General features: G+C 38.3%; 1 protein-coding gene across 1 annotated transcript; it reads left to right on the forward strand.

The window, feature by feature from the left end:
* Positions 1 to 8,899: 8,899 nt before the first annotated feature.
* On the forward strand, positions 8,900 to 9,835 carry LOC124247860 (olfactory receptor 1A1-like). Its single transcript, XM_046677640.1, has one exon. It carries the CDS (start codon positions 8,900 to 8,902, stop codon positions 9,833 to 9,835), a length of 936 nt encoding a protein of 311 aa, XP_046533596.1.
* The last annotated feature ends 2,963 nt before the right edge of the window (positions 9,836 to 12,798 follow it).

Genomic DNA, 12,798 nt, shown 5'->3' on the forward strand with positions numbered 1-12,798 from the left:
TTTCTAGAAGTTTATCCATTTTTTCTAAGTCATCTAATTTGTTGGTGAATAATTGTTCATAGTACTCTCTTATGATCCTTTGTATTTCTGTGGTATCAGACATAATGTTTCCTGTTTGTTTATAATTTTGTTGGTTTTAGTTATCTCTCTTTTATGCTGCTAGCCTACTTAAAGACTTGTCAACTTTGTTAATCTTTTCAAAAAACCAACTCTTATTTCACTGACTTTTATTACTGGTTTTCTAGTCTCTATTTTTTTTCCTGGTTCATTAAGGTGCAGAGGTAGATTGTTTAAGAACTTTCTTTTTTTCTTAATATAGGCATTTATCATTATAAACTTTCCTCTTAGAACTGCTTTTGCTGCATCCTATTAGTTTTGGTATGTGTGTTTCCATTTTTGCTTGCTGAAGATATATTTTATTTCTCTTCTGATTTAATCTTTTGACCTGTTGGTTGTTCAGGAGTGTGTTGTTTAATCTCTACATATTTGTGAATTTTCCCACTTTCCTCCTGTTAATGATTTTTATTTTTATACCATCTTCTCAGAAAAGATTCTTCATATTATCTCAATCCTCTTAAATGCTAAAATTTGTATTGTGACCTACAGAATGTTCCAGGTTCACTTGAGAAGAATGTGTATGCTGCTGCTATTGGCTAGAACGTCCTGTGTATATAAATGTTAGGTCCATTTGGACAAAAATTAGTTCAAGTTTAATATGTCTTTATTGGTTTTCTGTCTGGATGATCTAACCATTTTAGATAATGAGGTACCAAAGGTCCCTACTGTTATTGTATTGCTGTCTATATCTCCCATTAGATCTGTTAATATTTACTTGATATATTTAGGTACTCCAATGTTGGGTGCATATATATTTACAATGGTTATATCTTCTTGATCAATTGACCCATTTATCATAATATAGTGACCTTCTTTGTCCTTTGTTATAGTTTTTTACTTAAAGTCTGTTTTGTCTGATATAATTATAGCTCTCCTTGCTCTTTTGGTTTCCATTTGGATGCAATATCTTTTTCAATCCCTTCACTTTCAGTCTATATATACCCTTAAATCTGAAGTGAGTCTCTTATAGGCAACATATAGTTGAGTCTTTTGTTAATTATTATCCATTCAGCCACTCTATGTCTTTTGGTAAGAAAATTTAATTCATTTATTTTTAAAGTAGTTATTGATAGGTAAGGGATGACTTTTGTCATTTTATTGTTTTCTGGCTGTTCTGTAGTTGCTTTGCTCCTTCCATTCTTACTGTCTTCTTTTGTGATTACGACTTTTTTGCAATGATATGCTTTGGTTCCTTTCTCTTTATTTTCTGTTTTGTGTTTTGCTATATAGTTCCATAAGGCTTACATAAAACATCTTATAGTTATAAGAGTCTATTTTAAACTAACAGTTTAACTTTGATTGCATACAGATATTCTACACTTTTTCCTTCACCCAACATTTTATATTTTTAATGTCACAACTTACATCTTTTTATGTTGCATATCCACTAAGAAATTAGTGCGGCTACAGTTATTTTTAATACATTTGTATTTTAAACTTTACTAGAATTAAAATGATTTGCACACCACCATTACAGTATTAGAGTATTCTGAATTTGCCTATATACTTGCCTTTACCAGTGAGTTTTGTACTTTCATATATTTTCATGTTACTAATTAGTGTCCTTTCACTTCAACTTGAAGAACTTCCTACAGCATTTGTTATAAGGCAAGTCTACTGCATTTTTCATTTCATTCTTTGTATACGTCAGCTCCAGAATTTCAATTTGGTTCTTTTTATGATTTCTGTCTCTTTGTTGAACTTCTTGTCAGTTCATGTATAGTGTTCCTGGTTTCATTGAGTTTTCTATCCGTGTTCTCTTGTAGCTTGCAAGGTTTCTAAAACAATTATTTTGAATTCTCTGTCAGAAAATTCATAGATCTCCGCTCCTTGTGGTCAGTCATTAGAAAATTTAACTTCCACCATAACCCTCCTCAAGACAAATCACAGACAAAAGGTGAAATATAATTCTTCCTTGCGCATTTAACATCAGAAAACCTTCATCACAGCCTAGAATAAACATCAGGAGCTCAATTGTAGCACAGTCCTTGTATCGCATGGAATAGTTCCAGTTTGTGCTGAGCAGCAGAAGACAGGGCCCCACATTACAACAAAGAGGCTAGAATAGGTCAGCCCAGGACTTGGGCCCTGGAGACATAGTCTCTTGGTAACCCTCTCGCCCATCCTACCTTCTGGAACTCTGGGAAAGATTACTCTTGAGAACCACTGTGTCCTCTCAGGGCACAACTGTAGGAGTGTGTAATGAGTCTCAACAATTACTCTGACTACAGCAAGATGAAGACCCGAGGGAGTCATGTTTCAAGAGACTTTATAATCTGGTGAATAATTCACAATTTTCTCTCTCCTGTGACTCATCCTGCTGCCTTCAGGAAGATACTAGGGTTTTGTCCTTCAGGTTCCATCCAAAACAACTCATTCCACCTCTTCTGCTTCACATTGTGAAACTCAGGGCTCCTCTTTCCAAATCATCCAAGTTCTATCTCCTCTGCCTCAGGAACGGAGGACCAGAGACTCACTCTCCAGGACTATTCCTGGCACTTTCTTTGGCATGCCTGCCTCCAAAAAGGGAAGCTAGCAGGTGCTAGACAAGCTGGCTGGAAACTTCCCTTTTGTGGAAGAGGAGTGAGAGCCACAGGACCAAGACCCTTTCTGACAATGTCTGAGCTGATTCCCCAGGTAGGGGCTGTGGATGTTGGAGAAAAGAGTCTTTATGACAGTGACATCAAGGGATAGACAGCTAGAAACTACACTACCTGCATTATCTTCTTTGACCCTCACAACAACCCAAAGAGGTAAGTAGAATTATTTTGTCATTTTATCAGATGAAAAACTGATGAATTGAATTGCCTAAAGTCACACAGAGAGATAGTGGCAAAACTAGGACTCACACCTTGGCCTGAATCCAGAACCTAAGGTCTCAAAATCAAGTAGAGAGAGACAGACAGACAGAAAGAGAGATAACCCTCCCCTTCTGACAAATGGCTATCATTGAGTTCTTGCCCATGAAAAGGGGATCAGGAAGGGGATGTTCTGATTTGGTTTTCTCTCCCACTTTTGAAGTTGAGTGTGTTGTGTTGTGTATGTTTGCGTGCACTCCCACAAGCCCATTGTCAGAGAGGAGCTGAAAACCCACCTCTACTCCCACATTCAATGGGCATGCTAACAGGCCCCTTCAGAAAATTCTGCTATTTCATTGTCAGAGCACTGATGGCCTCAACTATCAGGGAGACTCAAAGCACTTAGAGGACAATGTTAGGCCTTGTCTGCTACCCCTGAAGCCAAGGGGAGGCATTTGGCCTCATGTGTCCCTGAAAACTTGTTCTCAGCATTGTCACACTCACATGTTAGAATTCTCAAGCACAAACAGTTCCCAGGGGGAGTGTTTTAGCAGCCAGCATTGCCTGCACTGCTGGCGTCTTCCCAGTGAACTCAAGGCTCTCACTCTGCCTCCAGCCTTCATGATGATATGCCTCCTGCTCTTCTTCCTTGGAGTACAAGCTTCTTTCACCTCTTTCTCCAGAATTTCTGCAGAAATCCTCTCTCCCCATGATGACCCCTACATCTTGCAGTAGGGATCTCTATTCTCACGTCCCTGTGCTCAGAAACCTCCCTCCTCTGGTTCCCTGTTTCTTTAATTCCTGCAATGATTACACCAACCTCTTATCTTTCTAATGCTACTTTTCTTACATTCTTTGACTCTTTTATTTTATCGCCATATGGTTATGCATATACCAGATTGTCACTCTAAAATGTTGCCCTATTCATCATTTTATTTATATATCCAAATATGTCTATCTGCACTAAACAAAAGATTATATACGTCTATTACCAGAAGGAGTTAGTGTAATTCATGTCCACCATGCTGATTCTTATTTACTAACAAAGATAGAACAAAGTTCTTGCATTGCTTCAAAATCATCCATGATATTAACCAAAAATTTTTTTTCCTGGTGCAGAAGATTGGCCCTGAGTTAACATCTGTTGCCAATCCTCCTCTTTTTGCTTGAGGAAGATTGTCGCTGAGCTAACATCTGTGCCAAGCTTCTTTTATTTTATGTGGGATGCCACCGCAGCATGGCTTGACAAATGGTGCTAGGTCCACGCCTGGTATCCAAACCTGTGAACCCCAGGCTGCTGAAGTGGAACATGCGAAGTTAACCACTACGCCACCAGGCTGGCCCCAACCCTAATTTTTTTTTCAGACTGATTTCTTTCTGGTTTTATCCTTGGCTCCAAATAAAGATATATATATATATAAGTATATATATCACTTTTGCCTGAAGTATTCATCAAATGTACAAATACTTTGTCTTTGAAATTTTCTCCATGGTAAGGAACTTGGACTTCGTTTATTAGGTGATGGTAGACTGAGTTATTTTGAAGAGTACACAAAATCAATTCTACTATAAATATAATTCTGGGTCCAGTAAACAGATGTAAAGAAGCCTGCCTGAGAAAGGAAGGACATAAATAAGAAATGATGTGGTAGGTTTAAGGCGTCCCAATATTGAGAAACATTCATTGATGACTAAAGATGCTAAAATACATTTACCAGTCAGTGGGAAAGTGTTGGTCTTGAGGTAGATCTTGGGGATAGACAATACTGCAGCTGGAAGAACAGTGGAGCAATACAGCTGAGGAAACAGAAAAGAACAAGGATGATGGAATATTGGATTCATGGACACTTTTCTTCTGAGTCTTTGGGGGAAAAGGATTGGATAGAATTAGGTGTGTGGTATGATATACAGGAAAGAATATTGAGGAAATACTATCCATCTCACCCCAGAGATAACTGCTACTCTTGAATGGGTAATATACTCCCATGCATGATATATACTATTACTAAAAATGCATGCACTATTTTCTGTGTTAAAATATACATATATTGTGTGATACACCTTATATCTTACAGCAACTTGTGTTTTTTTCATCACATTAGGATTTTAAAAAATTATTCCATGTGAGTACATTCATTTTAACTATTTTGCAGAATTCATTCACAAGAATGTCACAAATAACCATTTCTAAGTTTTCTACATAACAGTATACCTCCTTTGAACGTCTTCTGGAACACATGTGTTAGAGTTTCTCTAGGGTCCAAACAAGAAGTGGAACTGCTGAGTCAGCTAGAGGTGCAAGAATTTTCAGCTTCTTAAATATGGGTAATTGTTCTCCAAATGATCGTAGTAATTTTTCCATTTCTTCCCTACACTTGAAATTATCAGAATTTACGCTTGCTCCAAGACAGAGGATGTTAAATTGAATTTTGTTTTAATTAGGTTGCACATTTTTTCTTTTGGTTATTGTCCACACCAGTTTCTTCTATGACTTGTCTATTCAAGCCTGCTGCCATTATTTCCTCCTGGGGTTTTGTCATTTTATTGTTAGCCTGTAGGACTGATTCTGTGTTCTGAATACCAAACCTTTACTGATTATGTGCACAACACATACCTCATCCAGTCCATGGCTTGTCTTTCTCCTTCCTTTATGGTGTCTGTTTCATATAAATGTTTTATTTTTCAAGTAGTCAAATACTACGACATTTTTTCTTGTGTGTTGTACATTTTGTACCTGGATTAAGAAATCACTTCCTACCCTAATATCATGAACATATTTTGTTCTAAAGTTTCTGAAGGTTTGCTTTTCACAATTAAGTCACTAGGAATTATTTTTCTGTATTACTTTTTATGTATGGGTATCCAGTTGTCCAATACTCTTTACCAAAAGTCAGTCCAGCTGTTCACTGCCTCTTTCTAAACCAATCCAGGTCATATCCCAAGTTCTAATACATACTTATCTGTTTTTAGGCTCTGTAGTCTGTTACATAGATGTGTTTGTCAGTCTCCATACCAGCACTAAGCCATTCTATGTACAAAGTTCCAGAGTAAATCATTTTCATACTTGATGAGGCAATTCCTCCCTCCTTATCCTTTTCCACAAATTGTCTTAGCTCTTCTTGACTGTTTGGTCTCCCACTACATTTTTAGATAAGTTTACTAAGTTCCATGTGTAAAAGAAACCTGTGGTGTTTTGATCAGGATTACAATGAATTCATAGATAAATTGGAGAATAATTTACTTTTTTACAACATTGAGTCTTCATTACCATTGCTTCTCTCCACATTTTTTAGGTATTCTTTTTGTTGTTCAGTAAAGTTTTGTAATTTTTTAAAGCAGTCTTGGATCTTATTTATTAGAATTATTTCTAGATTTCTTAAATTTCTGTTGCTATTGGGAATAGAAATTCTTTCTAAAATTTTATTTTGCTATTTATTTTTACTTAAACGTAACAACAATATTGACTTTTTAAACAATGATTTATATCAGGCAAACCTGCTGAAACCTCTTACTTCATCTAGAGAGTCTCTTGGATTTCCTTTGGAAACAATCGTATTCTCTGTGAATTCTATGTACTTTGATTTTTCTTTTTAATTACTATATGGCAAAAAATTCTTCTAGAGTTCTTTTCACAGATAAGACTACATTTCAAGTACTTTATGCAGAAGGCTCAATACAAACTCCCTGCTTTATGTGGATCTGTGGCCACATCTCCCAGGGGCCACCATAGCATCAGCTCGGGCTTACAACACTTACTCTCAGTTTACTTTTTCTTTCTTATACCTAGGTCCTTCTATTTCTTTCTTTTAGTTTTGGCTATCTGTTTTTTCTTTTTCTTTAATAATTTATAGGGAATTTATATGTGTTTTAATAGGAATGGGACCTGTCAACATGAGCTAAGTCTGCCATGTTGCCAAGAGCTCCACCTCTAAAATATACTTCTCTACCATATGAGCTAACCGTGGTCTGTGAGCCCTCCAGTTTTACTGACCGCTCTCACTCTGAGATATTGGAATTCAATGTATATATGATATGGGAAAGGGCATTTAAGAGAGAAAACCAAATTCATTTAGGTACAGAGATGAAAAATACATCATATTTAGGGGAAAGATTATTTTACCTGCTTTCCCTGTCTTAGCATATAATTCCCAACTGCACTATAGGAGACACTGAGAATTGGTGGTTAAGTTAATTACAGATTAAATTAATTATTGAGTAGAGGTCTCTTTAGAATAATTAGTGAATTACTTAGGCTATCCTGGACTACAGTAATGAATACATGTAAAATATGTAATAGTTCAAACAGAATAAAGTTTATTTCTCTCTTATGTAACAGTTCTGGTGAGTGTCCTTGGTGATAGGTGGCCCTCATGGTTGTAAAGAACTAAGGACGCAGGCTTGTTCCACCATGTGAATCCATCACCCCTTTTAGCCTCCTGGCCATTTGCATCTAGCTTGCCCAAGGGGAAAGAGAATTTGCAGGAAGCATAGAATTGGACCACATGGGTGAATTGGCTAGAAGTCAGTCAAATGACCAAATCTCAGTGCAAGGGAGCCTGGGAAATGTAGTCTACATGAGTTTCCAGGAAGAAGACAACAAAGTGGATTTGGGTGAGATGCTAGTAGTCTCTGCCACAATTAGTATGCCTCAGAATCAAGATGGATGAAAGGAGGGAATCGGTAGTGAAGCAGTTAAGGGAGCCTTGCAATATTTCAGGTAGAAAATGATGGTAGTCAAAGATAAAGCACTGAGACAATAAGTTCAAAATGTATGTATGAGTTATTTAAAATGAAAAATCAACAAGATCAGATGTAGAGGTGATAGTGCCTGTTAGCATCTCACATGCAGGGAACCCATGTAATAAACATAGATGTATTCAAACTATTTAGTGCAAACTTATTGGTGCATAAAATGAACAATATTCCAAATAACCCAAGTAAGGGAGATAAAATCAGCAAGATACAAGTGTTTTTCTCAAAAGAGCTTGCTGTCTACTTAGGTTGGATGTGAAGAATATGAGGCCAGACATGTTGACAAGATGACCGAATGTGGAAATATGGGAAAGGAGATCAAGCCTATAGAAGTAGACCTGAGAGTCTACTAAGCAGCAGATGAAGGCATGATAGAGTTGGATGAGTCAACAAAGGAAATAATAAAGAGTGTTAAGATAAGGTGGAAGAGAAAAACATTACGATTACATATATTTAAGAGTTTTGAATAGGGATGAAACATATCCAAGAAGGTGGTGAATATCTACATTAAAAGATAGGATACCTGGGAGTAGACACCAATCTTGTTTTGCTACAAACTAATCCCAGTAGTCTTGGTGATTTACAATCTTCTGATGCCAGTGTAGACACTTGTTAACTCCTGGGCTCTGGGCTTCTTCTGAGTTTGGTCAGTGGAACAATTTCTAACTATCCAGGGTGTTCCTTGTACTGACCATCCTTTGCATTGGAGTGTTTTTTCAAAGACCCCTAAATACTGTCCTTTCTTTTTCATGTGTAATAAAATTAGTGTGTGATTTAGACTTCTCCATTAAGTTGCAACGTGCTTGAGAGCAAAGACTATGACATATTTACATATGACATATGTAAATAAATGAATGAATAAACTGTATTTTTCCACATCACCTAACAAAGTTTCTACCATGTTGAATATGATCTTTAATTATTTGTTAAATGATTAAATTCTAAAAGTTAGGGTGATTGTGCTGGGATTGGAGAAGATGGACACCTGTGATTTAAGATTGCTCTCTTCTTAGACATGAGTGCCCAGGGCTGGTTGTCAACTAGTCCCACTGGCCAACAGGGATTTTTCCCCCAATGTATCTCTGGATATTCAATTATCTTGGGTATCTCTGGATTTAGTAAATCCAAGTATAGACACAGCCACCACAGGAGTCACAAGTGGTGGTTTAGGAAGATCATTACACACAGCACTTCACTAATAATTCTGGTTTCCTCTTTGCTTTTCAGCAGAAATGTCCATGAAAGAAGACAACCAGTCTTCTAACATGGATTTCATCCTCTTGGGAGTTAGCGGTCATCAAGAACAGGAAGATTTCTTCTTCATCCTCTTCCTGTTAATTTATCCCATCACATTGATTGGTAACTTGGTCATCATCTTGGCCATTCATTCTGACATTCGTCTTCACAATCCCATGTATTTTTTCCTTGCCAACCTCTCCTTTGTTGACATCTTCTTCTCCTCTGTAACACTCCCTAAGATGCTGGCCAACCATATTTTGGGCACCAAAGTCATCTCCTTTGGAGGATGCCTAACACAGATGTATTTTATGATTGCGTTGGGTAACACAGATAGCTATATCTTGGCAGCAATGGCATATGATCGTGCGGTGGCCATTAGCCGCCCGCTTCATTACACAACAATTATGAACCCATGGTGTTGTGCCCTACTAGTTGTTGGGTCTTGGGTGGTTGGAAATGCCAATGCCCTCCCCCAAACCCTGCTCACAGCTAAGCTATCCTTCTGTGGACACCAGGAAGTGGCCAACTTCTACTGTGACATGGCTTTTTTGCTCAAGCTATCCTGTACTGACATCTACTTCAATTTGAAGATGATGTATGTAGGGGTTGGTGTTTTCTCCATGCCATTACTATGCATCATCATCTCCTATGTTCGAGTCTTTTCCACAGTCTTACGGGTTCCATCCACCAAGGGTGTGCTGAAAGCCTTCTCTACCTGTGGTTCTCACCTCACAGTTGTTTCTTTGTATTACGGGACAGTCATGGGAATGTATTTCCGCCCTCTGACTAGTTACAGCCTAAAGGATGCACTGATAACTGTGATGTACATGGCAGTGACCCCAATGTTAAATCCTTTCATTTATAGTCTGAGAAATCGGGACATGAAGGCTGCCCTGGGAAAGCTCTTCCACAGGGGAATCTCCTCATAGCCTCATACTGTGTAGATTTCGGTCACCAATTAGAATGCACTTGAAAATCCAGCCCAAATGTCCTCCCTCTCCAATAAACAACCTTTGATCTCACAGGGTAAGACCACTCAGTTCTGCAGGCTTCCATTCATTCTTGTCAGATCCAAAAGCATAAGTGGTGTCAGCAATATATGGCTTCACCCTTTCAGGCATCTCGTATAATTGAGCAAAGAGGCAATATCATCTTTTGATGACATTTTGGAGAGGCCACAGCCACTTTCAAGGTGTTAATGTAATAGTGGATTTCCTTTACTTCATTTATTCATTCTGTTTCCCTCAGCCAATATTCCCCGTCTCCCTTAGACTCTAACTTTTCCACCTTTGGAAGGGACATTAGGTTAAGCCACTGTGCTAGTCGAGACTATAGGCAGCTATACTAGTCTAATATTCCCTTCCCTGATACCAACCCTGATATCAGTTTCCCTACATTAAACCCAGCATATATGGGGTTAAAACCAAAACACTCATTCCCTGCTTGCTCCCTGGCTTCCTGGCTCCAGAATCCACTATCATCCATGGAGACAGACACCTCCAAGGACAAGCACCTGGATCCATTATCTCCTCCCCGCAAAGAGATACCAGCTGGTGGGGAAGCTGCTGACCAGCAAGGTCACACGCTCCCTCCTCTCTGCAAGTAGTCTCAAGGCCAAAGATGGGCTGGTGGGAAAGCCCCTACCTAAAACCCTAAATAAAAACCATTCCTTTTAGCTTTTCAGGGAGTTTGAGATTTCAGCCTTAGCTGCCCTCTCTCCTTGCTCAGTGCTGTGCAATAATAAAATTCCTACTTTCTTTCACTACCCCCAGTGTCAGAGATTGGCTTGCTGTGCAATGGGTGAGCGAACTCACTTCAGGTTCAATATCACCCCCTCAGTCCACTTCTATTCAGATAAGGTAAGGTTGCATAGGTACAGAACAAATGAGCTGTACTGACCACTAGGCAATTAACTTTGCCAGATGAGATCAAAGTACAATCCACCCTATCAGGCCTTAGGAATTCTGACTTAAGATTCAAAAGCATAGTTACAGTTTCTTGCATAGGAATTATCCCTGTCTCCAGGCCTTGTAGCTGCATCACTGGTCCTGTGACCACTGCATCAAGTAGGGGGAAAAATCAAGGCAATGTGGGAAAGAAAGAAAAGTAGAGTCATTATAACTGTACTCCTCCTTTGACAAGAATTGCAGTCATAACAACATCCTTCCCCACCTCCTGTTCCCCAGAGCCACTGGAAAAACAGAAACCTATCCAGTGGGGACACTCCTTTAGCCTCATTCATCTTCATATTGGGTATGAGCACACACTCATGAGGGCCTGTACGCCATCCTTTTATGCCTTTATCTCCCTCCATTTTAGATGACCAATGTTTGAATTGCCCATTCCATTTCTCTCTCAAACTGGTACTCTGAGGAGGCGCTCTCTCTCTCCCCATTGTTGGACATTATGGGCTGCAAAGTCAGTTCCTTGTCTGAAGAAATAATTGTTAGCCATCCAAAATGGTGTGATAGCTTCTCTTCCAGTTCTTTTATAGCACTCAGCATTTGCGTCTACCACCAGATAAGCAAAGCCTAGTCTAGAGTCAGTGCCTATTCCTGTCAAGACCCATTTGTAGCCCCCAAGGGCTACCAGCATCAGTCCCACTTGCCAGGTATGATCAGGGTTTTCCCCCCCAGAGAATTTGCCACGTGGCCATATGTGGTCTCTGTCTCTTGCTTGCAGACAGAACAGTTCTTTCTGGCATTTAGTGCTTTAGGAGGTGCAAGAGGAATAGGTCCAGATTCAGCCCATTTCTGCATTGCTGCAATACCACAAGTCCACTCATTTCATGGATCCAAGTGATTGTCTCAGGTGAGGACATGGGGATATCTGCTTGTAATTCCAATCACCTTTCAAACCTGGAAAGGAGTTCCAATGGACATCAACATGTCTTACTTTAATGTGCCCCTCAAATTCCTACAGTGATTTCCATAGTTCTGTGCCCCATATGGGCATCCATTTAGTAAGCCAGGTTTCCAACATCATACTGCCTGATCACATGGCTAGGCTAATGGCCACTGCCCATGAGTCACAAAAACCCAAATATAGGGGCTTTTGTCTTTGTTCAATCAGTGCCAGGATCTGAACCTATAGCTACTCCAAGTATTTAGCCTCTAGCCATGTGTGGCTATAGAACTCTTGAAATGTGCTAGTCCAAGTTGAAATGTATTGTAAGTGTAAATTACACTCTGGATTTTAAATATTATAAAATATCTCAATACTCTCTTAAAATTCTGATTGCATGTTAAAATAATAGTAATTTGGAATATTGGGTTAAATTAACTATGCTATTAAAATAATTTTCATTTCTTTTTCCTTTTTGTCCCTAGCTTTATTGTTGATCTTTTCAAGAAGTGACTCTTACTTTCATTGTTATTTTCTTTGTTTTTTTGTTTTAGTTTCTATTTACTTCTGCTCTGATCTTTGTTATTTCCTTCCTCTATTAACTTTGAGCTTAGTTTGTTGTCCTTTATCAGTTTCATGAGGAGTAAAGTTAGGTTATTATTTGATATCTTTATTTTTTCTTAATGTAGGTGTTTATTGCTATAAATTTCTCACTTTGAACTGCTTTTGCAACATCCCTTAGGTTTTGATGTGTTACATTTCCATTTTTATTTGTTTCAAATATATTTTACACTTCTTTTTTATTTCTTATTGGATCCATCAGGTGTTCAGAAGTGTGTTATTTACTTTCCATGTATTTGTGAACTTTCCAGCTTTTCTCTTGGTATTCAATTCTAGTTTTATACCATTGTGGTCATAAAAGATACTTGGTATGATTTCAATCTTTTAAAATTTTCTAAGACTTGTTTTGTGACCAATCACATGATCTATCCTGGAGAATTTTCCATGTGCATTGAGAATAATGTGTATTCTGCTGCAGTTGGATGGA

Source organism: Equus quagga, chromosome 11, assembly GCF_021613505.1.
Source record: "Equus quagga isolate Etosha38 chromosome 11, UCLA_HA_Equagga_1.0, whole genome shotgun sequence".
Lineage (NCBI taxonomy): Eukaryota > Metazoa > Chordata > Mammalia > Perissodactyla > Equidae > Equus > Equus quagga.